This window comes from Cherax quadricarinatus, chromosome 27, assembly GCF_038502225.1.
Source record: "Cherax quadricarinatus isolate ZL_2023a chromosome 27, ASM3850222v1, whole genome shotgun sequence".
Taxonomy (NCBI): domain Eukaryota; kingdom Metazoa; phylum Arthropoda; class Malacostraca; order Decapoda; family Parastacidae; genus Cherax; species Cherax quadricarinatus.
Genome location: NC_091318.1, coordinates 22549334 through 22575447, shown reverse-complemented (window position 1 = coordinate 22575447; position 26114 = coordinate 22549334). Strand labels below are relative to the sequence as shown.

The following is a 26114-nucleotide window of genomic DNA, read 5'->3' as shown; positions in this document are numbered from 1 at the left end:
GAGATATTTTAATTACAAATAATGTTAATGGTTTTGAGACTTCTGTGTATCGTATACTAGCACACACTGGCCTAGGTTTGAAGTATTTATCCTTTGTTTCAAATCTAAATTTAATGTCATTACAACTAATCCACCGAGGATTCTTACCTCTTAACTGGATTAACTTTTAATATGAACTGAATTATATAACTTTTTTTTTTTACCCCTTACATGTTATTCTATCTATAATAAAGAAATATCTGTACAAGAATGTAACCTCTTCCCCCGTAAGTTAGTATACATTGTATACTAACTTAGGTATATTGGATTCCTTTATTATTAGAAATCTAAAAACTTTTAGCGTTGTTTGAAGTTTATCCTCGTATTTCTTTTATATTTATTTGAACTCCTTTGCTATTGGATCAATTAATAAATTTAGAGACTCCCTACACCTCGCCTCATCCGGTTTTATCATCCACATCGTTCCCTTTTTTTTCATCCGGTACCACCTCTATTTTCACATCTCCACATCAAACCTCACATTTCAGTTCAACCTTCTACATATCTACCTCAGAGTTCAAACGCCCAATAATAATATATCTATTTCTACAAGTACAAGGCATACAGACCATAGCTGACATCAATGGCATAATGCTATACAGAAAGCCCCTTGCTATGCTGAGCATTTCTGGCAAATTAGGTCAGTTTTGTCCCAGGATGCGACCCACACCAGTCGACTAACACGCAGGTACCCATTTTATACTGATGGATGAACAGGAACAGCAGGTGTCTTACGGAAACACGTCCTAATGTTTTGCAGCCGTACCGGAGATTCGATCTCCGGACCTCAGTGTGTGAGCTGAGTGCGCTAGCGATCCAGCTACGGGACACGAAATACTGTGAACAAGTTGAATCATGAGGCAAATAATCTTAAATATAGGGTTGGAACCCAAACAAGTCATGTAGACTTCGATATTGTAAATTCCTGGCAAAATATTCACAAGTCAGTACATAAGACCAGAAAGACTGGAGGGGAGATGACATTTTATCGCGAGTTCACAGAGTATGTGATATTCATAGGGAAGTAGTACAGTCGTACGAATTGTACAGGGAATGCGTTGCAATCAGGAGTGGTTCTAGTACGTAATGGGAAAACTAGCTTTAATTCTTGGGAAAAGGGCCCTTCACTAGTATCAGTGCAGCCTCTTCAAGAGTCATCACCTGATGAAAATGAAATGAAAAGGGGGATACTTAGGTAGCTGCCTTATATAACACACTGTCTAAATAGAAGAACGTCAACCGCATGAATTTGTGGATAACAATCACATCAAAAGCACAAAAAAGAGGAAGCCTTTTGTTCAGGTACGTCTCCCAGTCTAAACAACAGTGAATAGACTGCAGAAAAAATTTAATAGGAGAACCGATCATCAAGGAAATAAGAGAGGTTCCCCGAAGAGCTTGTTCTTCATTTAGCAGAAGTCTGGGAAATATTAAAAGGCAAGGAAATGGTTGCATTGAAGACGAGGAAACCGAGGGTGCACGAGAGCTTTCATAATGGATTCAATGGGACACTGAATTCTAAGGGAAGCCAACATAAAATTGTTTCCAGTTTCGCACATAATTATGCACAGAATCTTGTGCCCTATACACTTGGTCCATGATTATTAGAACCCTTTGTTCAACAGACAATGTTCCCATCCCGCTCCCCCCCCCCTCCCGAAAAAAAATATGGTACAAGATGGTATGGAAGAAATATGAATTAAATTAATTATTTTTTTGTTATTATCAGTGAAGCAGCTTTAATTCTGTAGGAGATCATGGAACACTTGGGGATTGGGAATAGCTTGTATTCAGGTTATGATCAGAGGAAAACTAGGGTAGTTCCAGTTCCCTGGAGCAAGAGCTCTTCACTAGCATCAATGCACCTCACTTTTAAAGGAACTGTTAAGGGAGGTACGAATGACTACAAAATAACCTAGAGAAAAATGAATATGTTTGAGAATAACAGCAGTCGAGACAAAACAAAACTGTTTAAATCCGCATTAGAAAGGCAATTTAAGCAAAAGTTTTTAATCGGACTGAAAGACATTACATTCAAGGAAAATGACAAGTACGTTAGGAACAACAAAATTCCAAGAAAATGAGCAAATGTTGGATCAGTGTGATGTTCTGGTGAAGTTCTAAGTCCGTATGAGTCGTGCAGCACTTGATGAATGGAATGTTTGATCTGAGGAAAAGCAAGATAGTATCTTCATCTTTGATCAAGAGGCTTTCACTAACATCAAGACACCCTTCGAAGGAAGGAAATTCCAGGGATGAGAGCATTATTTGAGATTGGTACATCTATGCAGAGTTCACATTCTCTTAAACTCTCAAGGAAATTTGAAAATGAACAGAGGTGCCACTTTGTTGGTCCCCGAATTAATATACGAGGCACGATAAGACCAGAGAGGTAAATTGAATAGCCTGACAGGTCAGGCGCTTTGCGAGAGGATACTATAACATCATACAAGATACTCTAGGATATAAATTGTGTAGATAAACAAGGTGTTCTCTGTTGCTGGGACCAGAACGAAAACACGTGAAAATTAAACTCAAAAGAGCCAGAGTGAAGTTATTTTAACCCGTAAACGGTCCAAGCAGATCTACTTTCACATGTGTAGTGCTACAAAAGTAGATCTACGTTTTTTTTACATATTTTCAAATATAGCAAAAAAAAAGTAGATCATAGTTTTTTTACACTTTCAGATGTAAAAAAACAAAAAGAAGATCTACTTTTTTTACATTCAAATGTTGAAAAAAACGTATGTATAAGTTTGTACCGTTTACGGGTTAAACTTACTCAGTGTGACGGCAAACTAGAGCGTGGAATATACTAGATGAAGTAGAGAAAGAAAACGGCAAACAAAGGTTCACGTGTGTACAATAAAATTATTACCCACTTAAAGTAATTGCTGATCAAATAGCATGCATGAACACAAACGCGTAGATAATTCCAGGCATAGCAGTAGAAACGGCCGCATCGCCACCACAACTACCACTATCAGCAATCACAGCTGCAGTACTACCACCACCAGTAACCTCCCTCAGAAGCTTGCAGGATGAAGGCCCTCCACTATGCTACAACAATTTTCTGTGTTAAGCCTTCCTTGCCCATTCATCACCAGAAAACCAGCCGATTTCTTCTCTCCCTCCGAACGTTGGTCTTTCTTGAGCTCATGGGACTCGGTGAAGGATCTCCCGTGACCACTGCTGGCTTGTCAGTCTTAATGTTATTTCTTAAAAATATACTCGGGTCAGACCAAAAAAAATCACTAATTTTTATGTATTATAATTCAATTTAAGAGACATGGATGATTATTTTACTCAGAGGACTACGGTTATTTTCTAGCTGGATCTTATTCCTGGAGGTGGGACATGTTACTAGTACCTGCACCTTCGAAGGGTCGTTCGAATAGAGATGTCTGCACACTTTTGTCTGAGTGAGTGATTTCGAATGTTATACTTCTTTAGGTCACCCTACCTCTATGAGAGGAGGGAAAGCATTTATATATTTTATTTATAAATTTAAAGAAACTATAACATCGGCATTGTGGTAATTTTATTAATGTGGAGCAAAGAAAAAAATCTTAACATCTCATTAACAGAAAAAATGGGGAATAACAGAACATGATAATTATCAGAACACTACAACCCCAGGGCCGTCACACTACTATTGTTTCCTCGTAATTAAACTCGCTATCTCTCCTGAAATGTATTATGCAGGTTAATAGTGGAGAATCACGGCAATAGCTAGAGCTGATGTTTTGACGTTAAACAGTATTATATATATATATATATATATATATATATATATATATATATATATATATATATATATATATATATATATATATATATATATATATATATATATATATATATATTATTTAGAGGCGCTGAAACCATAATTGTCTTATAGCGCCTGGGAAATGGCAGGTAAACGGATTAGAATAAAGAAATATAAGGGTAGGTCTAATTAAATTAAGAGTCCTTCACCGGCATCAGGCATCATGTTGAATATATGGTATAAAGTTAAACGTAGCCATACCAACGGTATCCTCCCCTGAACAAATGTGGGAAAGTCCGGTTGGTTGAACGTGAGCACCAGTGAATTGGAGTTCACTAGAACACTACCAAAGTAAACCACTGTACGTACGTACACACACTTAATATTATAGATCTCAGCCAAACTGAATGCAAGAAAAAAAAGGCTTAGAAATTTTCGTTAGCAGTGATCTTAAACTAAAGACAACAGTACAAAAGTGTTCGAGATAAAATAGAATTCTTGGCTGAATATCAAGACAAACAATCAAGTCCTTATTTGTAGATGTAAACATGAATGAGAACAAAGCTGTTGTTACGGAAGCTGCAACTGAACCTGACAAACTGCAGGATTGGTCAACGTGACTAATGGAATTCAACCCCAGCATTTCCACGATTATCAAATTGGGGAAAAGGTGAAAAATATAGGCAAGGGAGTATAAACTCTGGGGCGCAGATTGCAAATCTCACTCGAGAAAACCTAGCGGTGTGGCCAGCAGTAACAGCCTGGTTGATCAGACCCTGATCCACCACAAGGCCTGGTCTCAGACTGGGCCGCAGGGGCGTTGACCCCCGAGATCCTCTGCAGGTATACGCACGCGCACCCCCACACGTCCCCACACATGCGAAAGCGAGCAGACGCACACACTTACCTGAGGGCTTGTTGAAGCAGGTGCCGCCGTTGAGGCATGGTTCCCACACACACTCGTCCTCATCCTCACAAGTGGTGCGGCTGGCGGATAACACTCGTCCCTCCCCACATCTGTAAACAAAGCTAGTTTCTCACTGTAGTTTCATTTCACCACAGGTTCATCTCACCACAAGCTTTTTCACACCACAGTTGCTGCCTACTACAGCAGCTTCCTACTACAGTTGGTTCCTTCTACAGTTGCTTCCTACTACAGCTGCTGCCTACTACAGTTTTGTCTTAGCTTCTCTCAATTTTTTTCGGATCAGTTTTTTCTTCTGTACGTTTCTGTATTGGCTCTAATTTTCTCATGACCTTGAGTTTTTAGGCTCATTATAAGTTTCTCAATTAAGATCATTTATCTTCCTCGACTGTACTTATCTCTTAACAGATTTCTTTGCCAGTTTTATCAACACTTACAATATAAAAATAAACCCTTAAACTTGCTGACAGTTATCTTATAAATTGATAAATATTTATTAGAGTATATACAGGCTTTCCACCCAACTTCCCAACTAGTTCTTGAGTTTATAATTTGAAAACTAGTTCAATTCCTGGGTTATTAATACGAAAACAAGTTTCCTTCCTGGGTGTTGATCTTGCAAAAAAGTTCTCTTTCCGGATTTTTCAACTTACAAACCACCAACTCCTTACAGTTTTCAATTTACTAACATGCTATTTGTATAGAAAACATCAATGCACAGAGGGTCTGGAATTTCACGCACGGTCGTAATGCATTTCTGTAATTGTATAACTTAATTGAACTGTTTGTCAGCCTGAATGTTTGTAACTGGAAGAGAGAGAGATTTCGTTCGGATTTTTAACCCCGGAGGGTTAGCCACCCAGGATAACCCAATTAAGTCAGTGCGTCATCGAGGACTGTCTAACTTATTTCCATTGGGGTCCTTAATCTTGTCCCCCAGGATGCGACCCACACCAGTCGACTAACACCCAGGTACCTATTTGCTGCTAGGTGAACAGGACAACAGGTGTAAGGAAACGTGTCGAATGTTTCCACCCGCCGGGAATCGAACCCGGGCCCTCCGTGTGTGAAGCGGGAGCTTTAGCCACCAGGCCACTTGTGGAGAGGTTCTTAAGCTGAGGAACAGTAGTGTAACTTATCTCGTGACTTGTCTTGCTCGAAGTCATTTGTACCCACACGAGTCGGGAAGTTTGTGTAATGAAGAGCAGCTTGTATTAATTCCTCAAAAGCGAAGGGAAAAAGAAAGTAAAAAGTAAAAGATAGAGAAACAAAAGGAAAAGAAAAAAAGGGAGAAAAAGGAAAGAAAGAAAAACAAAAAAGAATGAAAAAGAGAGAGAAAAAAGTTTGTGTGTGTATCCTGCCGAACCAACACTCACGCTCACTCCTCACTGTTGTCAAGTGTACTCCCAGGAACACTCCCTGCGCCCTCTCAGTGCCTCCCCACTCACTCCACTACCCGCCCACTACATGCTCATCCGGCTCCACCTTTCCCATCATCGGCCATTCCGGCACCACCTCCACAACTCACTCCACCACAGCCCAAGTCCCAGCCATGATGTACCTCCCCTGCAGCCTCGATACAGCAGCCACGTGCCAACCTTAGCTGTGAGGAAACAGCAAACATTTGTAACTATCTTTACAGCCGGGAATATCGGCGGTGCAGTAAATTGGAATCGTGTGGGGGTGGCGGCAGCCTCTCAGTATGCTCGCTGGCGAACGCTGCATAAAGACCTACGTATTGGCTGCCAGAATTCGATTACAGTCACGCCCCCTTGGTGGGACAGAAGTAAGAGTGGTGATGGAGAGGGGGCGGTGGTGAGGGTGTTGGCGGTATGAAGGGTGTGGGTAGTGAAGATGCTGGCTACACTGTCACTCAGAGCAACTAAGTTTGATCAATAAATCAGCAAGACAGGAAAGCAGACAAACATGCATACATCTAACCAATAAAACTAAGAATAACGTCAGAACTAGTCAACTGTTCAGTCAGATATCCAATCAACATTAGTCTAAGACATCCAGCCAGTTAGCTCAAGCTGACCGAAATTAAAATTAGAAATCTATGTGCAAATGATAAAAGTCGTATCCTTAATTAACTATTCAAAGTATCTTTTCCCTATCATCACCTTCGTTCATCTACAAGTCTTAACTATCTTGTATCCAATTCCTTAGCACCAATTTTATCCTATATATCTATTTACAGTTCATATATTTTAGTCTGAAATCTGCTTGTCGTTAATGCTTATCCCCATCTTGATTTTAATGACTATTTACCACTTTCATTACCATTTTACTGCCACAATAAACTTGCTCTGTGATGAGTGCTGCTCTTACACCTGGGAAAGCTTTCCCCTCTACTGGCTACCTAAGGCAATACACAGGAAAGCCTTTCATTCCGATGCATGTAGAATTATGTCTCCTTAATCTTGAATCACTGGGCTTTCCGCCTCCTATTTGCGTTCCTCTCTTTCTCCTCTACCGCTTCTTTCATTTGTTGCTCTCAGGAAATTGCTAGCTATACTACCAAGTTTTCAGAGTTAGTCCAGTAATACTGGTACAGCACTCTCTTCACTGGTGCTTTCTTTATATTGCTTTTAACAAGAAATTCTGGTCTCGTATTTTTTATTCTACGACAATTTTGCTGGATAGACTCGTACACTAAAGCTTTTATAACGCATTTGATTTCCACTGCTTTGTGAGAGGTTTGCGAAGTTCTATCCTGGGTAATATTTAATGTTCTTTCATTCGTTACCTCCAACTCACCATTAGTAAACTAGGAACTACGTATTTTGCTGTAGCCTTTTCAATAATGTAAAGTAAAAGGATACAAGTGCATATTGTCGGTAATTCTACCAACTTTATTACAAACTTTTCAATAATAAAGCTCTCGTTACTGCCTCCACACTGTCATCCGTATCATTTCTGTAACTCGCTATAATTTTCAAGGATTCACTTTTTACCAGAGAACTGAAACAAGAGGGTTTAGGTGGAAGCTTCGCACCCACCTAACCCTCTGGAACATCAAACACGAATTTTCAACTTAAGTGGTCAAAATCAGTTGTACCCTACCTGGAGAGTGTTTACCTGGAGAGAGTTCCGGGGGTCAACGCCCCCGCGGCCCGGTCTGAGACCAGGCCTCCCCATCTATCATTTGATTCACAAATAAATGAACAGTAAGATAAAGAATCTGACACTGCAGTGTCTGACACATTTGTGACACTGCAGCATCATGGGATCTTGGTACAAAGACTTCAACGCTTGTCCAACCTTTGGACGACGACCTACTTAAACTAGTGGCAGGTCCCACTGTGATCCCGCAGCCTCCTGCTTCGACTCGTCTGACTGCAGTATATAAGCCACCTCTCTGGCCCTAAGCTGCACTTCCTACAAGAGTGATGGACTGAACACATCGATTCCAGGTTGAGGGACTGATTACCTCAAACTTCTCCTCTCCTTACCCATTTATATTTTGTGTTGGACTGATGAAGCCACTGTGTGGCGAAACGTTTCTTCAGTAAAGATTCCCAAGTGTTGCATAAGCGTCTCAATTCTTCAAGATAAAGAATCGTAGATAGTAGTAGTAAAATATGAGTAACAATGCCAAAGAACTAATCAAATGGTTCAAAGTTAAATAAAAGGTGTTGTCAAGAAGTAGAATACTTCCATTCTCCACAAACTCAAATGCATAACACACTATCATCTCTGCTACGTAGCATGCTGAATGTAACAGCCTAAACCTCAGGATGATCTTGTTCATTACCCGAGATCCTATCATGTCCAAGACATCAGTAGAACTTTACATCCGTATGCAAGGCATTGATAACAAATGGTAATCAAATATTTTTCGTTAATATTAAAGAATCACACGACCGTCTCAAAAATTCATCTTCCCCACCGTTAAGAGTAACAGTGGCGACTTCACCCAAGATCACTTTTACTCTACCTTGTGCAGACACTAGAATGGTCCCTCCAGAAATAAATATGGTGTTTACAGTCACACGTTTAGACCGCGAGCAACGAAATACAGGTGTTATTTACCTATTAATGGTGGAACGAAAACAAATGAGGACGGGCGTTGCATACCTTCATCCTCCACTCTAGGATTCACAGCCATCTTTTAGTAATAATTCCACCACAAAATGATCCACTACCGTCCTGATAGACCGACAGCTATCATAAACTGGGACTGGAAGGGAAGCCTTTTTCTTTCGTCAACCGGCACAGTTTAACAGATTAGGATGAATTTCAATCATCATAATCCAAAAGACTTGCTGGACTCTGAAAATTTCAAAGTACCATCTTTTCCTACCAAGAGATTTGCCGCCTACACATTTTTCAGATACAAGTCACTTAGCTCTAGTACCGCACTCAGGTGACCCAGTTTCGCATTAGAGTTAGCATCAGTGGCAATAATACTCACCCGCAGTGGTAGGACCTCCAGGTGTCGACGCAGGTGAGGGGAGCTCTGCAGGTGACGTTGGTGCAGGCGGGGGGCGCACGGCACCCTCCCTCCACGCCCTTGAACATGCTGGCCTGCCCCCACGCCGTGCCGTTGATGGCCGGAGGCAGCGGCGCACTCCGCCCGGAGATCCTTACGTCATCAATACAACCTGAACAAAGAGAGACGAGGGTGAGACACCTCGCAGAGACGTGGAGAAGTGGACTGGGGAAAGAGGAAGTTGAGGACAACAGTGAAACACTAAGAGGAATGATGCAGGTATTATGGCTCGAGTCTGGGGTGTGTGATATTACTAATTTTTATTGGAAATAAAACGAAATAATGTGCGTTCACAATCGGAAAAAAAATATGTAGTAGCTTAAACATTCGTATTTTCAATATGGAAATGAGTTTTTAAATTACATCTGCATTACAAAGGTAAAAAGAAATACATTATACATTATGTTAGAGACTTCCATATTCCTCGTTAATATCAATGGCATCCACCAGTTGACTTTCCTTCAGAGTAATCAACTGACTAGATCCGAGTTCCGTGGCTCTTATCTACAGAGCCGCAATTAGCGAATGGTGGATCGAGCCTCCACCATTCACTGCGCTGAATGACCCCCATGGGTTTAACTCCTCATGAAATACAATGTCTGCAGTGTCTGAGTGATGATATTAAACTTTCCAAACTATATAGTATCACCAGATTAGTTTAGAATTATACGAATTTATTTTCCGAGAAATCCAATCGCAAAAATGTTGACATTTCTTTAAAGACAAAATCTGAATTGCAGATTCTTAAATGGGTGATTAATAGCAACTGTATAAAATACGCAACTTGCCAAATATCCTAAATTTCCTTCGACTGGAACGCGCTTTACTACCACGCGAAGCAAATTTTAGTTATATATTATTTAGGAAGAAGTACTTTCTATTGACCTTTCAATATTTTTTTTTATCCTGCAATTTAAAGTCCAGATCAACTGTTCTCCCTGTTGCTGCTGTTTCCAAGACATCTATTCTTTCCTCTTTGTATTACAGAGGTTTATTCAGTGCTTATGGCCTTCAGTAGAAGTCAAAATAAATTATTTTACTTTCCCGCACTACAAAGCAGAAAATCGGGAAAATGTATACAATTACTCCCACTATGCGTTTTTATCATTGTGGTTTCCTTGTGTCAGAACCCACCCAGGTATTTATATACCCCGTGCACAGCCTGAGCCTCGACAGAAAGAATTGAAAATCCTAGTATTCGGAATCAGATACCACTGCTTTCGTTATGATACTTCTAACGCTTTGTGCATTGTTTCATCTATTTCTATGTAATGTTTTTGCTATTTTATTTATGCGCTACCCTCGTAAATATAACACTTCGGTAGTAATTCCGAGGTTTTATTGTCTTTACCAGGAAATTGCATTTCTTGGAACTGTCGAGGAAACAGCAGAATTTCCTAAAGAATAAAATTACAGTTTCAGGAACGCACTTGGAAATAGTGCTTATTTCAACTAAAGCTTTAATCATAATTCTTGTATCTGACCCATAGGTAACATTCTATGCACTAAAATAGGAGAATTAGGAGCAAGGACGCTACTTTAAAATCAAGTATTTGAAGTAATCTTGGTGTGACGTGCACGCAAAACCAACCAACCCACCGACCTACCTCCCCCTCTCAGTGCTGTTTCAGAGAGAGAGAGAGAGAGAGAGAGAGACAGAGAGAGAGACAGAGAGACAGAGAGAGAGACAGAGAGACAGAGAGACAGAGAGAGAGACAGAGACAGAGAGAGAGACAGAGAGAGAGACAGAGAGAGACAGAGAGAGAGACAGAGAGAGAGACAGAGAGAGAGACAGAGAGAGAGACAGAGAGAGAGACAGAGAGACAGAGAGAGAGACAGAGAGAGAGACAGAGAGAGACAGAGAGACAGAGACAGAGAGACAGAGACAGAGAGAGAGACAGAGAGAGAGACAGAGAGAGAGACAGAGAGAGAGACAGAGAGAGAGACAGAGAGAGAGACAGAGAGAGAGACAGAGACAGAGAGAGAGACAGAGAGAGAGACAGAGAGAGAGAGAGAGAGAGAGAGAGAGAGAGAGAGAGACAGAGAGAGACAGAGAGACAGAGAGAGAGACAGAGAGAGAGACAGAGAGAGAGACAGAGACAGAGACAGAGACAGAGACAGAGAGAGACAGAGACAGAGAGAGACAGAGAGAGAGAGACAGAGAGAGAGACAGAGAGAGAGACAGAGAGACAGAGAGAGAGAGACAGAGACAGAGACAGAGACAGAGACAGAGACAGAGACAGAGAGACAGAGACAGAGACAGAGACAGAGACAGAGACAGAGACAGAGACAGAGACTCACCTTGCTGAATGGTTACAACAACACCTCCCATCGTTGATGATTACTGGTGATCAATTCCCAACTATTTTACGTATACGTACATTATTTATTAGTGACAGATTTTGCCTCCTGCAGATCTCTCCGAGAAACAGCAGCAAAAACTGATAATAAGCGTTGTCGTGAATGTTGTTCTGGAGCGACCAACTATACGATACTTCAGATCAAATCGGCAACAAAGCACAATGGTGGATTTGACTGACGGTTAAAGAGAACAACTTGAACAACAATATGGATAAGTGGAAGTTGACAGTCACTGGCCGGTACAGTGGCTGTCAGCTTCCACTGCCATAACCTTTGTGGACATGGTCGTAGCTGGTGTCATTTAACTATATTTTAATAAATTTCTACCGTATAAAAATTCTAACATTTTAGACGCGAGTTTAAAGTTAGACGCTCGCTGGCACAACATTCTTAATTGTGATTGGGTAGAAAACCGTCGTGCAAAAAAATAGAGAAAAAAAAAGGTTAATGATTAAAGTACAAGAGGTTAAAATGGCTGACAAGACTAAAAAAATAAATGCAAGCCAACAAGTATAAATTTAAGAGGAAGTTTGAAAGATGCGAGCAAAAAAAAAAAAAAAAAAAAAAAAAAAAAAATGAAGATTTAATAGAGTCGGTTGGGAGCCCCCCACCACAAAATAAAAAACTGAAAACAAGAGCCACAATGCAGAGAATCATGGACAGAAAAAAAACCTAACTGCATGATATATGTAAAAATGAAGAAAGGCCAGATAGAAGAGGGAATCGTGTTCGATCTGAGGAAAAGAGGAGGGCAGCTCCAATTCTTTGAATCAAAAGACCTTCACTAGCATCAAGGGGGGATGCCCTTGAAGTGTCCAAAGAACTAGACATTATTAATTCACTGCCTTCAGTGTTATAGTCATGAGGAAGCGCTAAATCCATAGGGTTTATCGTTAACATGTTGATGCTACTAATACCAGTTTGCCTAGAAAATTATCAACAGCTTGTCTAAGAGACCAGGAAGTGTACAGCTGACAGTGGATCGAGTCTGAACAAGTTATTGCTCTCAATGAACCACACGAGTTTAGAGCTCTACATAAGAAATATAAAATATAAAATTTACTCTCCGCATTCACGATTATTTTCATTGCAAATAAGATCAATATTTAATCAAAATATTATAAAAATTCTTAAGTCTATTAACCCCAGCCCCAACTAAATCAATATTTCCTTCTAAGTCATAGAATAAGTCAGAAAAATTTTGTTAGAAGGGAAATATCCCCGCAATTAATGCCGACGAAATTCATGGTTATACCGATGAATTTTAGATGACAGACAAAAGCAGTACAGTAATTGTTAATGCAGACAAATATGTTCCCAGTTGCTGCTTCCTGTCTATCATATGCCAAGTTGAGTCAGGCACTCTGGCCATCAGTCCCTCAACCACGGTAAGGTAACCTTTAAAGTGGCTGTAAGCAGAGCAGGGAAAGAGCGGTAAAGAAATTGGGGGTAGAGAACAGAGAAGGAGAGAAAGGGAGAAGGAAGGAGGGATGTGGGAAGGTTATAATATGTTTTACAACACACAATAATCCCTCCAGCCCTCACAGGTTGAGGCTGGAGCCAAGAGCTGACGCTCAGCTCCAGCAAGCTCAGAAAGAGTATTCATTAACACGCAAGGTCCAATACACATGCGTGAATACCAGAATACATACGTTTATAAACATCCCGCCCCCCCCCCACACACACATGGCAAAGACAAGACGGGAAAATTATACAACGATCTATCATTTTCTAAATACATAATGTTTCTTCAAAAGTTGGTAGACGGCAGCGCATTAAATATTCGCGTCACAAACAGTAGAAAGGCTTAACCCAGAGACGCTATCGAAAGCATCCTAATTTCAAAACAAGAGACAGAATTCAAGAATAGTAAAACTAAAAACACCGGGAAGACAAAGAAGACAAACTGGTCTTGCAGTATAATTGTGACAAGATAACTGTACAATGACTGAAGGAGAGGTAGCCTGATTGCAGTTTTGTTGTCGGCAGATCGAGCCTATAAATGAACTTAAAAATTGTTTTCTACTTTCTCATGAGCTCTACTAATACACGATATCTCGGTGCGTTGAAGACAAACAAAAGTCGTGTCTTGGCAGAGAAATTGGAAAAAGAAGAGCAAAGACAATTTATTTTGAGGCTATCCGCTGAGAATACTTTAATCTAGTTACCCAAGTTTCTGTTTGTATGAATTATTCTGCCTAACTTTACTTCTGTCAACAGGACGCAATTCTGTCCAACTCAGTACGTTCTTACCGTCGTAGAAGTCGCCGTGGATCTTGAAGACGCTAACTCCCACGTACTCAGGAGAACCCCCGACGTGGACACCCTCCTGCTTGTCCACCTCCAGCAGCTGACGACCGTCCATGGACAGCGAAGCATTATACAAGTCGCCCTCACCGTCGTCAGCCATGAGGAAGGTAGCTGAGCCGTGTCTGCAGCACAACAAATGCAGAAGATATACTTCATAATTTCGTGAGATAAGCTGCTTATCGATAATTATTTACGTGAAGGGCTAAACCCATCAGTATCACCAAGCAAAAGGAAAGATGGAGGTTAGACAATTCGTCCGCTAATTACGGCCTAATCTGTGTCGTAAGAAGAAATAAAATAGTAATTGTAGTTACGAGTCTGAACTACCTCTGTCACCTTTACTAGTCTCCCCAGAGTCCGTGTGTTAGAGCTTATCCGTTGGCCATCGAATATACTCTCTCCTCCAATTCCCTATGGTCAGTGTTTCCTGAAGTTCTTCATATCCTCGAAGTATTTCAAGTTCTCAAGATTCTTCAAGGATTACCGTAGACATCCAAGACCACTAGTGAGCCTGCTAGGCCAGTACACAATCGTCAGAACCTACACTTGTCTTCATATTCATATGCCGCCTAAATACTTTGCTAAACGACTAATAAAACACATTTTTTCCAGTAAATTAGGGTTGTTTTTCCAGGTGCTGTAATAACATCAACTCCATACTCTATTTTTCCATTGTTGTGTTATTAGGTTAAATATAAATAACTTACTACTGTGAGTGTTATAATGCTGCTCCTAATGCAATACTTCGTAGAAATTTTAAGTGGCAGTCTTAAAAAAAACAGTAAATTTAGCCAGAATAAAGCTTAAGAGCTTGTTTACTTACCACTTATCTTAAACCCTCCTCAATATATCCCACCAACAAGGAATAAAAGTACAGATGTAAACGAGTTCAAGGTTATTTACAACTGGGTCTTAAAGATCGTGTTGAACCATATTGTGGAAGCTTTTTAAATATGCTTAACTAAAGTAGAAGTACTACTTTAAACCCATATTTGGGGTTGGCTTCGTAATCTAGCTCTTCTCACTCTGTAAAGCCCTATTTTAGCCTTTCAAGCCACGCATACTACAATTAGTTCAAGTTACACATCCAAGTACATCTTGACAATTCTTGTATTTAAACACTGGAACACTGCATTAAGCCTGCTAGCCCTTAGTAGGCAAGTACTATCATCAGTAGAATATTTCCTCTCCTACATTCGTTGTGTGTACATTTATCATACAAAATAAAAAATATAAACCCATTCTAGTTTATGTGAGGAGAGAAAATAGAAGAGATTTTCCTGCATTTTAAAGACAATATTTGACTACAGTTTCTCAATCGATGCGAGATCGTCTTGTAGAATAATAATAGTCTGCTGTTAATGTAAGAATATTGATAGGAATGACTAAAATTCCGAGGAGAGTTTTGTTTTCATCTGACACAGAAAATACATTTGTGATTCCCCTGACATGAATGTGTAAATAAACCAAAAGCGAATGCACAGACAAATGTAAACACAAATTCCTGATTTTCCGTTGAGGACTCTGACTTCCCTCCTCACCCACCCAAATACGAACATACGTAACACGCAGACAAAACTTATTCACATGCATTTTTTTGCCCCATTGAATTTAAAAGGAAAAGATCCATAGATACTTAGACTACCCTCCCCGGAAATACAAGTAACTCAAATAACCGATTTCGATTTTCTGTACTCTCGCTACATAACCCACTTTATGCAAAATTCTAAGCATATGTTTCATCCTGTAGTCGTATTGGGTTCTTCGCTCTTTCTGTATCAAAAACATTTACCGTCTGTTACTCTTGAAAATCATATTTTCCGTCAGTTACAACACTGATACCCGAGCGAAATAATTCAGTCTGTTTACTAACAATTAATGCTTATACAAGTATCCTCCTGAAAACAAGACACGGAAATGTGGCAATTGTTTCTTAAATACATGTTTTATAACCGAGAAATAGTAAAAGGTTAAGTAGCGTTGTTTTTTTACTTTGCTCAGACTGGATTTTCTATTGTTGAAAATCACTTTGTGATCAAGTAGACATCCGAATATCCGTTTCACTATTTCACTTGTTATAGTATTTAACCTAATAATACAATTTGCTACTCCATGGAGATATTTATCAAATGTGGATGTTAGTGAAAACTAGATCAAGAGTATTAACACTTCTTGGCTCCGTTATCAGTTGGCTCACAAGCATTTCAGTATCTCCTGTATGCGCTTGTTAATCTAGATCACTTCAAAGTAATTTTGGGATACAATGCTCTTGTCTTTGCACTTTCCATTTAAATTTTGGCATGCCTAACTCTGCTAGTAGGCAAATATTAGGCAAGGGATTTTATAAATTTTAGTTTTTTTTTTCCCAGACAAACACAAATACTCAACCACCAGCCACATTTATGGAAGATTGTAAAAAAAAAATATTGCGATTTGTAAATGAAGTTGTTCTAAAAGCAGCTCACTCGTGGAAATGAGTCCTGGCAGAATTAAATGAGTTTTGGCAGGGTGAAATGAGCAGAGATAGTGTAGAGACCAACAATAAAGATATAACGAGGTACACGCCACCATAATACAAACTTCATAATGTATTGTCAGTGACGTTAAGAACTACAGTTGAGCGGCTGGGGACACCTGTTAACGTGATCATTACCAGGCAAATGAGACTACAGATATCAAGCAGAACGGAAAAAAAAATGAAAATGAGATGACGTTTAATAAACTTTGATGCTCTGAAATAACATGTAAAGTTTATACAGATTAAAATAACACGAAAAAACAACTGCGTTACAGATAAGGAAAAACGAATATAATTAATTCGAAGAGAAAGGGAAACAGCTGTTACTGCTTAATTTCGTTCCTTATATGAACGTCTTAACAGATTTTTGCAAACATAAGTACACTGAATCACTGTATTTAAGATCGCAAAAAAAGAATCGCTTATTAGTGAAGCGCACGTTTTGAAAGGCTTCCAATGCCAAGTATCTAATTTTACGCTTCCTATTTTACAATAATACCCAACAAAAGAACGTAGGTAATCGGTGCCCGGAAAAAATAATGATATTATTAATGCAAGTTTAACGACACGTTCCATGTGGTCGGTGCGTTACTGCAAGTTTAACGACACGTTCCATGTGGTCGGTGCGTTAAACCGCCTTCCAGAGCTATGGAACTGTATCTCCACACAGCCACAAATTCTCCGAGTGGGAGAGCACAAATCCAAGCGCACGCACGCAGAAATCCATGCACAAGCACAACCAAAAAACCAATGCACAAATCAATGCATTCGCTCGCATAAAATTACTTGGGAACAAATCAAATATGATGTATGTCCCTTTGGTTGTGTTGATCAATCAATCCACGCGGTGCTAGGTAAGCGTGTGACTTGTACAAAGAGCTTCGGTCTTGAACACTAGGATTACCATAGACAGAGCCAAGCCTTCTGATTGCATTGCGGGAAGACAGTATGAAAGCCCAGGGCAAGTGGGGCGTTGCCTCAGCGACGTGATACCAGACAAGGCTACCTGTCGGCAAGAATGATCGGTCAGGTGAACCTGACCGATCATTCTATTTTACTAGATATATGCTATTTAAAATATCTTTATTATATTAGCAGAAGAGATACTCTATTTAGAAGTCCTTAATTAAACAAGACGCGGTTCATAACGAATTGGTTAAAAGCTCAGCTTTCGAAAGAAAATAAGGAAATACTTCAGCATAAATTTTTTTATGTTCATGGTGGAGAGGGTTAAATCCGTAAGGGTTATGCAGCGTCTGGGGAAAAGAATTGAAAGCTCTAATTGTTGAGACCAAGTCTCTCTCCGCAGCGCCAAGTTTGTACAGCTAGGTGACATGCACGCAATATTTTCGCTGATATCATTATTCTCAAGTTTTCCAACTGGCCAAAGTGATGGTGAACACGGAAGTTGAACACGGTTAGTATCCTGTACAAGCGTAATTTTAATTATCAAAAATTCAACGCACATTATGCGCTGGAAAAGCAAACCGAGTCTCGTATATTAATGTGGATTGTTGCAGCCACTCGTTTACGAGGCTATATACTAGGTTAAATCAGACTAATGTTTCATATTATGAATTCGAGTCAGGAAGAACATGCAGTATTACCTAGCAAGCCCCAGGGTAGAGGAAAATGATAAGAGGCATTAAAACTGAGGTTGTTGTTATTATTGAGAAGCTCTAAACCCGTAGGGATTATACTGCGCCTGTGTGGGGGAGAGGGGGGAGGCAGGGCATTCAGGCTCAATTCAGGGAACTGGAGCACATATCCAATTCCCTAGAACAAGAGTCCCTCACCAGCATCAATGAATCTCCCTTGAGGGGTATTATTATAAATCGTTACATTTGTGGGTTACGTAGTATCTGGGATGAGTGAAGAGTAATCAGGCTTAACAAGAGGAAAGGAGAGGATGCCTAATTTACTTAGATCAAGTGACCCTCATCAGCATGAAGAAATCCTCACGAAAGAAGGCAACGCAAGGAAGTTACTTACTGATACGTTAAAACTGTCTTCCCGTGGTGTGGGCCGAAGCAACATTCCTGTACTCTAGTTGGGGGTTTGGGGGGGGGGTTCGAGAAAATGCAAGCATTGCCTAAATTTACTAATTTTAGCACTAAAATTAACTCGCTCTGACTTTCCATTACCGCTTAAACGCTTTTAGCAGAATAAACCAGAGCTGACACAAATAGCTGCGTATGTTATCGTTGTTGCCCACTTGAAGGTACACTGAAAAACACTGCCACCAAACGCCAGCGAGTGAAGTTTTTGTAGTGACTAAACACACTCCAGGAAATTATTGAGCAATTCTTAAATACATATATTCATTATTAAACACCTCGGCCGACTCCCACAAATGTAGGGTGACAAGTGTTGAACACATTCACTGTTATTCACTCAATGGCTGTCTTGCCAGAGGTGTGCTGAAGTCACAGATTATACCACCCTCCGAACTGCAACATCGTCGCCTCTCCTTATCAGAATAGCTGATGTGTACAGGATTTGCAAAAGCTCATACGTCGCACGCAAGGACGATTTGAACGATAGTCAGTATGCGAGTCAGGGAACCTTCAGTATTCAGGTTCGAATCGTGATTAGCCATCCTGGTTAACAATCGTGTAAAAGCGATGGCTAACCAGGATTCGAGCCGGAGGTTCCCTGACTCGCATACTGACTACCGTTCGAATGACAGGGTTTAAAGAAATCGTCCTTGCGTGCGACGTATGAGCTTTTGCAAATCCTGTACACATCAGTCAAAGCTTTGCTAAATGATAATTCTTAAACTATCTACGACTTCAAGAACTGAACTGAGCGAGGCCAGGGAGGTAACCAGAACTGATCCCTTGAGAAAGGAGAGTAGCTCCAATTCTTTGGGTAAAAAACACTGAATAGGGTATACCTTTGACGAGTTCCGAGAGCCTTTCTACTCCCGGAGCCCGGCCATAGGCCAGGCTCATCTGGGTGACACTAGCGCTACCAGCAAAGTTACCTGGCGGCAGAGACGGAGTGCCATCTGCCGTCTGTCAGCTGGGCCCTGGTGAGGCAGAGAGCTCTGGGAGGCTCCGGGTGCAGACGAAGCAGCAGACACAGCTGACCTCGCACCAGCTGTACGGCCAGGCGGTCACGCCCGTGCTGCGACCACAACACCACCAGCTCTCCGTCACGTTTCCAAGTGCGGAATCTGGCGGAAGAAGAGACGAGGAGCGAAACATGGAGGTGGGAGGGAGAGAAAGTGAGAAAAAGTAACAAAAGGAGGTGGGTGGGAGGAGAAAGGGGTGGGAGGAGAGAGGGGTGGGGGGAAACGAGAAAGAGGGGAGGGAGAGAGGGAAGAGATGGAGAGAAGTGGAGAAAAATAATAATGGAAAGAGAGAGGGGTGGAAGGGCTATTCAGAGGTGTTGGAGGGAGTGACAGGAGGAGGAAGAGATGGTTGAGACGTTGGAAGGAGAGAGGGAGACTTAGAATCAAGACATAAGTAGAAATGGAGACAAAGCTGCAAGATCGAGCTGAAGAAATGATGGCAGAGACGAGGGGAAAGGAAGGGGAATGCAGAAATGATCGTTGTAATTGTCTGGAGTAGTGAGGGTAAAGATGACGTGGTAATAGGAAGATGGGAGAAGCGGAAAAAATGCAGGATAATGTAGAAGACGTAGCCTAAGACACACAAGGAAAGTGGAACCGGAGGAGAAGGAAATGGAATACGAAAAAAGGTAAAGGAGAAAAGAGTGGAGGAAAATGTGAAGTAGGAAGGTAGACGTGACATTTACTGAGCACCTGGGTCACCCAGCGCACTCAGCCATAAAGAAATCTATGCAACAATAAAAACAATGGATTAAATTTATAAATACTAAAACATTCAATATTTTACATGTATATATACATATATGTCATATGTCGTGCCGAATAGGCAGAACTTGCGATTTTGGCTTAAATAGCAACGCTCATCTTGCCATATAAGACAAGTGAAAATTTGTGTATGCAATAAATTCGCCAAAATCATTTTGAACCTAACGAAAAAAATATATTTCACTGTTTGTTTAGTATTAAATTATTGTCAACGTATCTAAAATATATTTAGTTGAGTTAGGCTAAAATAAATTGTTCTCGTTATAATACGGTTAGGTAAGTTTTCTAAGATTCTTTTGGTGCAAAATTATAAATTTTTACATTATCATTAATGAAAAAAATATATCTAAATGTATAAAAGAGAATTTTAGAAAGGACTTAATTTTAAATGAGTTCTTGCTAACTGACCAGTTTTACATATTCGGCACGACATATATATATATATATATATATATATATATATATATATAATTATATATATATATATATATAATTATATATATATATATATAATTATATATATATATATATATATATATATTATATATATATAACCTTTCTTTCAACACACTGGCCGTATCCCACCGAGGCGGGGTGGCCCAAATGGAAAAACGAAAGTTTCTCCTTTTACATTAAGTAAATATATACAGGAGAGGGAGTTACTAGCCCCTTGCTCCCGGCATTTTAGTCGCCTCTTACAACACGCATGGCTTACGGAGGAAGAATTTGCTTCATTTCCCCATGGAGATAAGAGGAAATAAACAAGAACAAGAACTAGAAAGAAAATAGGAGAAAACCCAGAGGGGTGTGTATATATATGCTTCTATATGTATGTGTAGTGTGACCTAAGTGTAAGTAGAAGTAGCAAGACGTACCTGAAATCTTGCATGTTTATGAGACAGAAAAATGGACACCAGCAATCCTACCATCATGTAAAGAAATTACAGGCTTTCGTTTTACACTCACTTGGCAGGACGGTAGTACCTCCCTGGGCGGTCGCTGTCTACCAACCTACTACCTAGAAATATATCTAGAAATAAATATATATATATATATATATATATATATATATATATATATATATATATATATATATATATATGAACATATGATTCGACCCCTGCCACTTTATATAGGCGAGTACAACAGAAACGGATAAAATTTACAAGATCACTGCCCATGCACTCATGGCAAATGCTAGAGGGAGAGGAGAAAAATGTGGTGGAAGAGGAGAGATAGAAAAGGTGCAGGGGGGAGGGGGGAGATATTTCTATTCTAGAGGGCGGTTTATTTTCTTCTGGCTTGTCCTCTGGTACTTGTATTCATTTCGAAGCTGTGACGTTCTCATCCACCGGCTTGGAACGGGCGCTATCTGCTTTGTTCCAAGTACATTGAAGGCAGCTCCAATTCTTTGGAGGAAGAGCCCTTCTGGGGATGGGCGGTGGTGTGGCCCCTCCAGGTGATGGGCGGTGGAGTGGCCCCCTCCAGGTGATGGGCGGTGGTGTGGCCCCTCCAGGTGATGGGCGGTGGTGTGGCCCCTCCAGGTGATGGGCGGTGGTGTGGCCCCTCCAGGTGATGGGCGGTGGTGTGGCCCCTCCAGGTGATGGGCGGTGGTGTGGCCCCTCCAGGTGATGGGCGGTGGTGTGGCCCCTCCAGGTGATGGGCGGTGGTGTGGCCCCTCCAGGTGATGGGCGGTGGTGTGGCCCCTCCAGGTGATGGGCGGTGGTGTGGCCCCTCCAGGTGATGGGCGGTGGTGTGGCCCCTCCAGGTGATGGGCGGTGGTGTGGCCCCTCCAGGTGATGGGCGGTGGTGCGGCACCTCCAGGTGATGGGCGGTGGTGCGGCACCTCCAGGTGATGGGCGGTGGTGCGGCACCTCCAGGTGATGGGCGGTGGTGCGGCACCTCCAGGTGATGGGCGGTGGTGCGGCACCTCCAGGTGATGGGCGGTGGTGCGGCACCTCCAGGTGATGGGCGGTGGTGCGGCACCTCCAGGTGATGGGCGGTGGTGTGGCACCTCCAGGTGATGGGCGGTGGTGTGGCACCTCCAGGTGATGGGCGGTGGTGTGGCACCTCCAGGTGATGGGCGGTGGTGTGGCACCTCCAGGTGATGGGCGGTGGTGTGGCACTAACCTGAGATGGACGGTAGTGTGGCACTAACCTGAGATGGACGGTAGTGTGGCACTAACCTGAGGTGGACGGTAGTGTGGCACTAACCTGAGGTGGACGGTAGTGTGGCACTAATCTGAGGTGGACGGTAGTGTGGCACTAACCTGAGGTGGACGGTAGTGTGGCACTGATCTGAGGTGGACGGTAGTGTGGCACTAACCTGAGGTGGACCGTAGCGTGGCACTAACCTGAGGTGGACCGTAGCGTGGCACTAACCTGAGGTGGACCGTAGCGTGGCACTAACCTGAGGTGGACCGTAGTGTGGCACTAACCTGAGGTGGACCGTAGTGTGGCACTAACCTGAGGTGGACCGTAGTGTGGCACTAACCTGAGGTGGACCGTAGCGTGGCACTAACCTGAGGTGGACCGTAGTGTGGCACTAACCTGAGGTGGACGGTGGTAGTGTAGGCGAGAGGGGTAAAGGAGAGTGCTAGTTTGACGTAGCTGTTGAGGAGAAAGGTTGTTGGTGTGGTGGGTGTGGCACAGTCTGATCCTGACCACCCAGGATGACACTCGCACCGTAGGCTCCGTGACGAGCCCTGGCACCTGCAAGAGTTAAAAAATTAAGCGATTATAATCAAAGCTATAATTTTTAAAGGGGTGGACCGTTAAGCCAGTGGAAGACCTCGTTCAGATGACCAAAAACTTCAGCGGCGGGTCATCGTATGATTAAGACCAGAATCAGGAAACACGTGTCCTGTTTCCTGACTAATCTAACCTAACCAAACCTAACTTGCCTGAGAAAGAAAGGACAGAGCGCGCTTTGTTTACCAAAAGAATGGATATATCAGCAATGTGCTGCTACCACATTTGTAATGATAGTTACCTAGTGTAAAACGTGACCTGGCTAGGTTTCCCTCTCCTATTCCATTACACAGGATGGGTTACATTATTTCAAAACATATCTGCACGAGTCGAAAGATTATTCTTGTGTAATTTAAAAAAAAAATGGATTCATCAGCAGCGTGCTGCTATCCTATTCTATATAATATTTACACAAGTGGGAAGAAACGCTAGCTCTGTTTCCCTGTCATATTCCATCACAGGATAGTACTCATACAACGTGTCGTATGAGCCTGAGTTGGGAGACTTGTGTAGGACAAAAGATATCGTAATATAATGAGGACATCTTAAACAGGGCAGAGGGAAAGAAAGAAAATCAAGTAAGAAGGAAAGGGGAGAGAAGGCAGCAGAGAGGATAGAAAAGGGGGAGGGTGAAAGTATAGGAGTGAGCGGAACGGGGTAAGGTAAGAAGGGAAGAGAAGGAGAGATGAAAAGGATTGAGAGGAAGAAAAGGGAAGAGATTATGCAAACAGAAGAGGGGGGAAATAGAATGGAAGGAGAGGAATAGCGGAGGGAGAGAGGGGACGGACGGGCGGAGGGAGAGAGGGGACGGACGGACGGAGTGAGAAAGGAGGGAAAGTGACCATGGAATAGGAGGAGGGAAGCAGAAAAAGGAGGGTATGGAAAAAAAGAGGGATGAGAGGAGAGATTAAAGGGGGGAGATAGATAAAATAGGAAGCAGAGAGATGTACAGAAAAATCTCGACAAAAACATTCTCAACACTAATCTGGGTGACAAATGACAGTAAGGTTGGTCACTGAAACTTCAGTTACACTGAAAATGTGCTTAACACGGACATTTTTACTAGTGTGTTGCATCACATACATGTTTTAACTACACTTTCAATGGTCTTTTCATTACCACAGACTTTTTTTTAACAAAATATAATACTTTGCTTGTGATAGCATTTTTTCTTTTTGGAGAGACGAGATGAATACACAGAACTTTGCTAGTGTTTGAGGTCCCCGACTCTCCAACACACTCCCTCCGTGCATTAGGGAAATTACCAACAAACCTCTGTCTGTTTCAAAAGGGAACTGGACAAGTTCTTCAAATTAGTACCTGACCAGTCGAGCTGTGGTTCCAAAGTTGGACTGCGTGTGGCCAAAAGTAACAGCCTAGTTGACCAGGATTTGATCACCAGGCGGTCTGGTCTGGTACTGGACTGTAGAGCTCCGGAAACATCCTTCAGGTTCCTTTAGGTACTGAGGCTCATTGTGGCACAGGGTGTGACACATACGGTGTGGCTCAGTCCTGGGAGGATCGGCAAGGTAAAGGGCTCAGTGAGCTCAGCTCAGGGAAGGAGGGTAGCAGCTCATCGCTGTGGGAGCCGTGTTGTAGCTCACCGAGCGTGTGTCAGATGTCAGACAATTTCTTTTAAATAAAGCGTGTACAAAATCTGGTTAAAACAGTGCAACAAAATCCCAGATTACCTCCACCAGTCCATCTATTAATACCAAAACAAGATGTCAGTGAAGGTTCACTTAAATTTATTAAATCTTATTTAAGTTGGAAAAACTTGAATATTCAACCAAAAATTTTTCTCGAGATCCAACTTCTTATTACACAGAACACTGGGAAGCCATTACAGGGAAAACTTATATGCAAGTCGCGTCACATTCCAGCTAGTTTATTAGGTTTAAACTTAAGTGCACTAGGGTCATTATAAACCTAGGTCACTCGCAATAAAAAAATGCATTAATTCCTTTAACGAAGGCTTGAGTAAACTCTTAGCATATATAATTATATAAAGAAAATAGTTTTTCCTGGTGTAAAAGCCTTACCATACATATTCTCAGAACAATTTTCTTAAGATGTGAGAGAGAGAGAGAGACTGACTCCTCGTTCAACAACATTCCAGTCTGTACTGACGTTACCAGACTAAATTCCGCCACTCACAGCACATCACTCAAACACCAACCTCTCTCTTGTTTTCGATTGGTGGACCTAACTCAGTGTACCTTGTTAGACTAACAGTTAGGCTGTCAGAGCACCATTGTAAGTACTCGTACGCTGAAAGATGCATTGTGCGTTGTAAATATAAATATACAATGCAGAGAGAAAGAGAGAGAAAGGGGGAGAGAGTGATTTACTTGATTTACCGATTATAATATTCTAGACTGGTAGAATAATCTAGAAACTCAGCCTTAGTGACACTTTTTTTTTATATATTTTATTTAAAACCGATACAGTTTAACATAAAAATAAAAAATAAAAGAAAACAGGATGGCTCTCAATCCTGAAAAAAAAAAGAAACCCCGACACAAATTAACTGACAAACGGATTGCACCTATATACTCGCAAGATATTGCTGCAAAACATACACCAATAACTTACGTCAAGAACATAGCTACAAAGAAATAGTCATAGGGTCGTGAACTAAAATATATACACATTCTTGATTCAAAACCTTACATATATAAATTTTACATATAATGTGATATCTGACAAAGGCTCAATACACTAGAAAAGAATATATACTAGAACTTGTATCAATTAATCCCATCCTTCGCATTAATCAATAAACCAAAACCTAACATCATAATCTTACTAGAACATCTACATACGTATCCCTAACAATACAGCTTTACATATACCAACATACGAATAAACAAAAAGAAAACAGCTTAGAACTCAAAAACTGAAGGCACATTACTGTTACAATAAACCCATATACTAAATCTCAGACACAAATGGACTGCGTTTCTAAATTGGCTAGATATGTCTGTATACCATACAGACTACAACTTAGCATCAAGAACTTAGCAATGACACCAAACCGGTATCAGGGTACAGACCTAAATTATAAACTTTAAAAAGAAACGAATCATACATATATAAAGTTTT

At 41.2% G+C, this 26114-nt stretch overlaps 1 protein-coding gene across 5 annotated transcripts in view; it reads right to left on the bottom strand.

Annotated features, from left to right (window-relative positions):
- Positions 1-4223: 4223 nt before the first annotated feature.
- The window catches only part of LOC128691092 (putative neural-cadherin 2), an 816602-nt gene continuing 794711 nt past the window's right edge, over positions 4224-26114 (bottom strand). For 3 of the 5 annotated variants that reach the window (XM_070089105.1, XM_070089106.1, XM_070089107.1), the window contains exons 22-26: positions 22809-22970; positions 19404-19595; positions 13843-14021; positions 9151-9340; positions 4289-4825 (exon numbers count right to left, since the gene is read on the bottom strand). In XM_070089105.1, coding sequence (XP_069945206.1) covers positions 4429-4825; positions 9151-9340; positions 13843-14021; positions 19404-19595; positions 22809-22970 — 1120 coding nt within the window. In that variant the 3' untranslated portion in view covers positions 4289-4428. Of the gene's footprint in view, positions 4826-9150; positions 9341-13842; positions 14022-19403; positions 19596-22808; positions 22971-26114 lie in introns of all 5 variants that reach the window. The other 2 variants (XM_070089109.1, XM_070089108.1) reach the window with 2 other exon arrangements.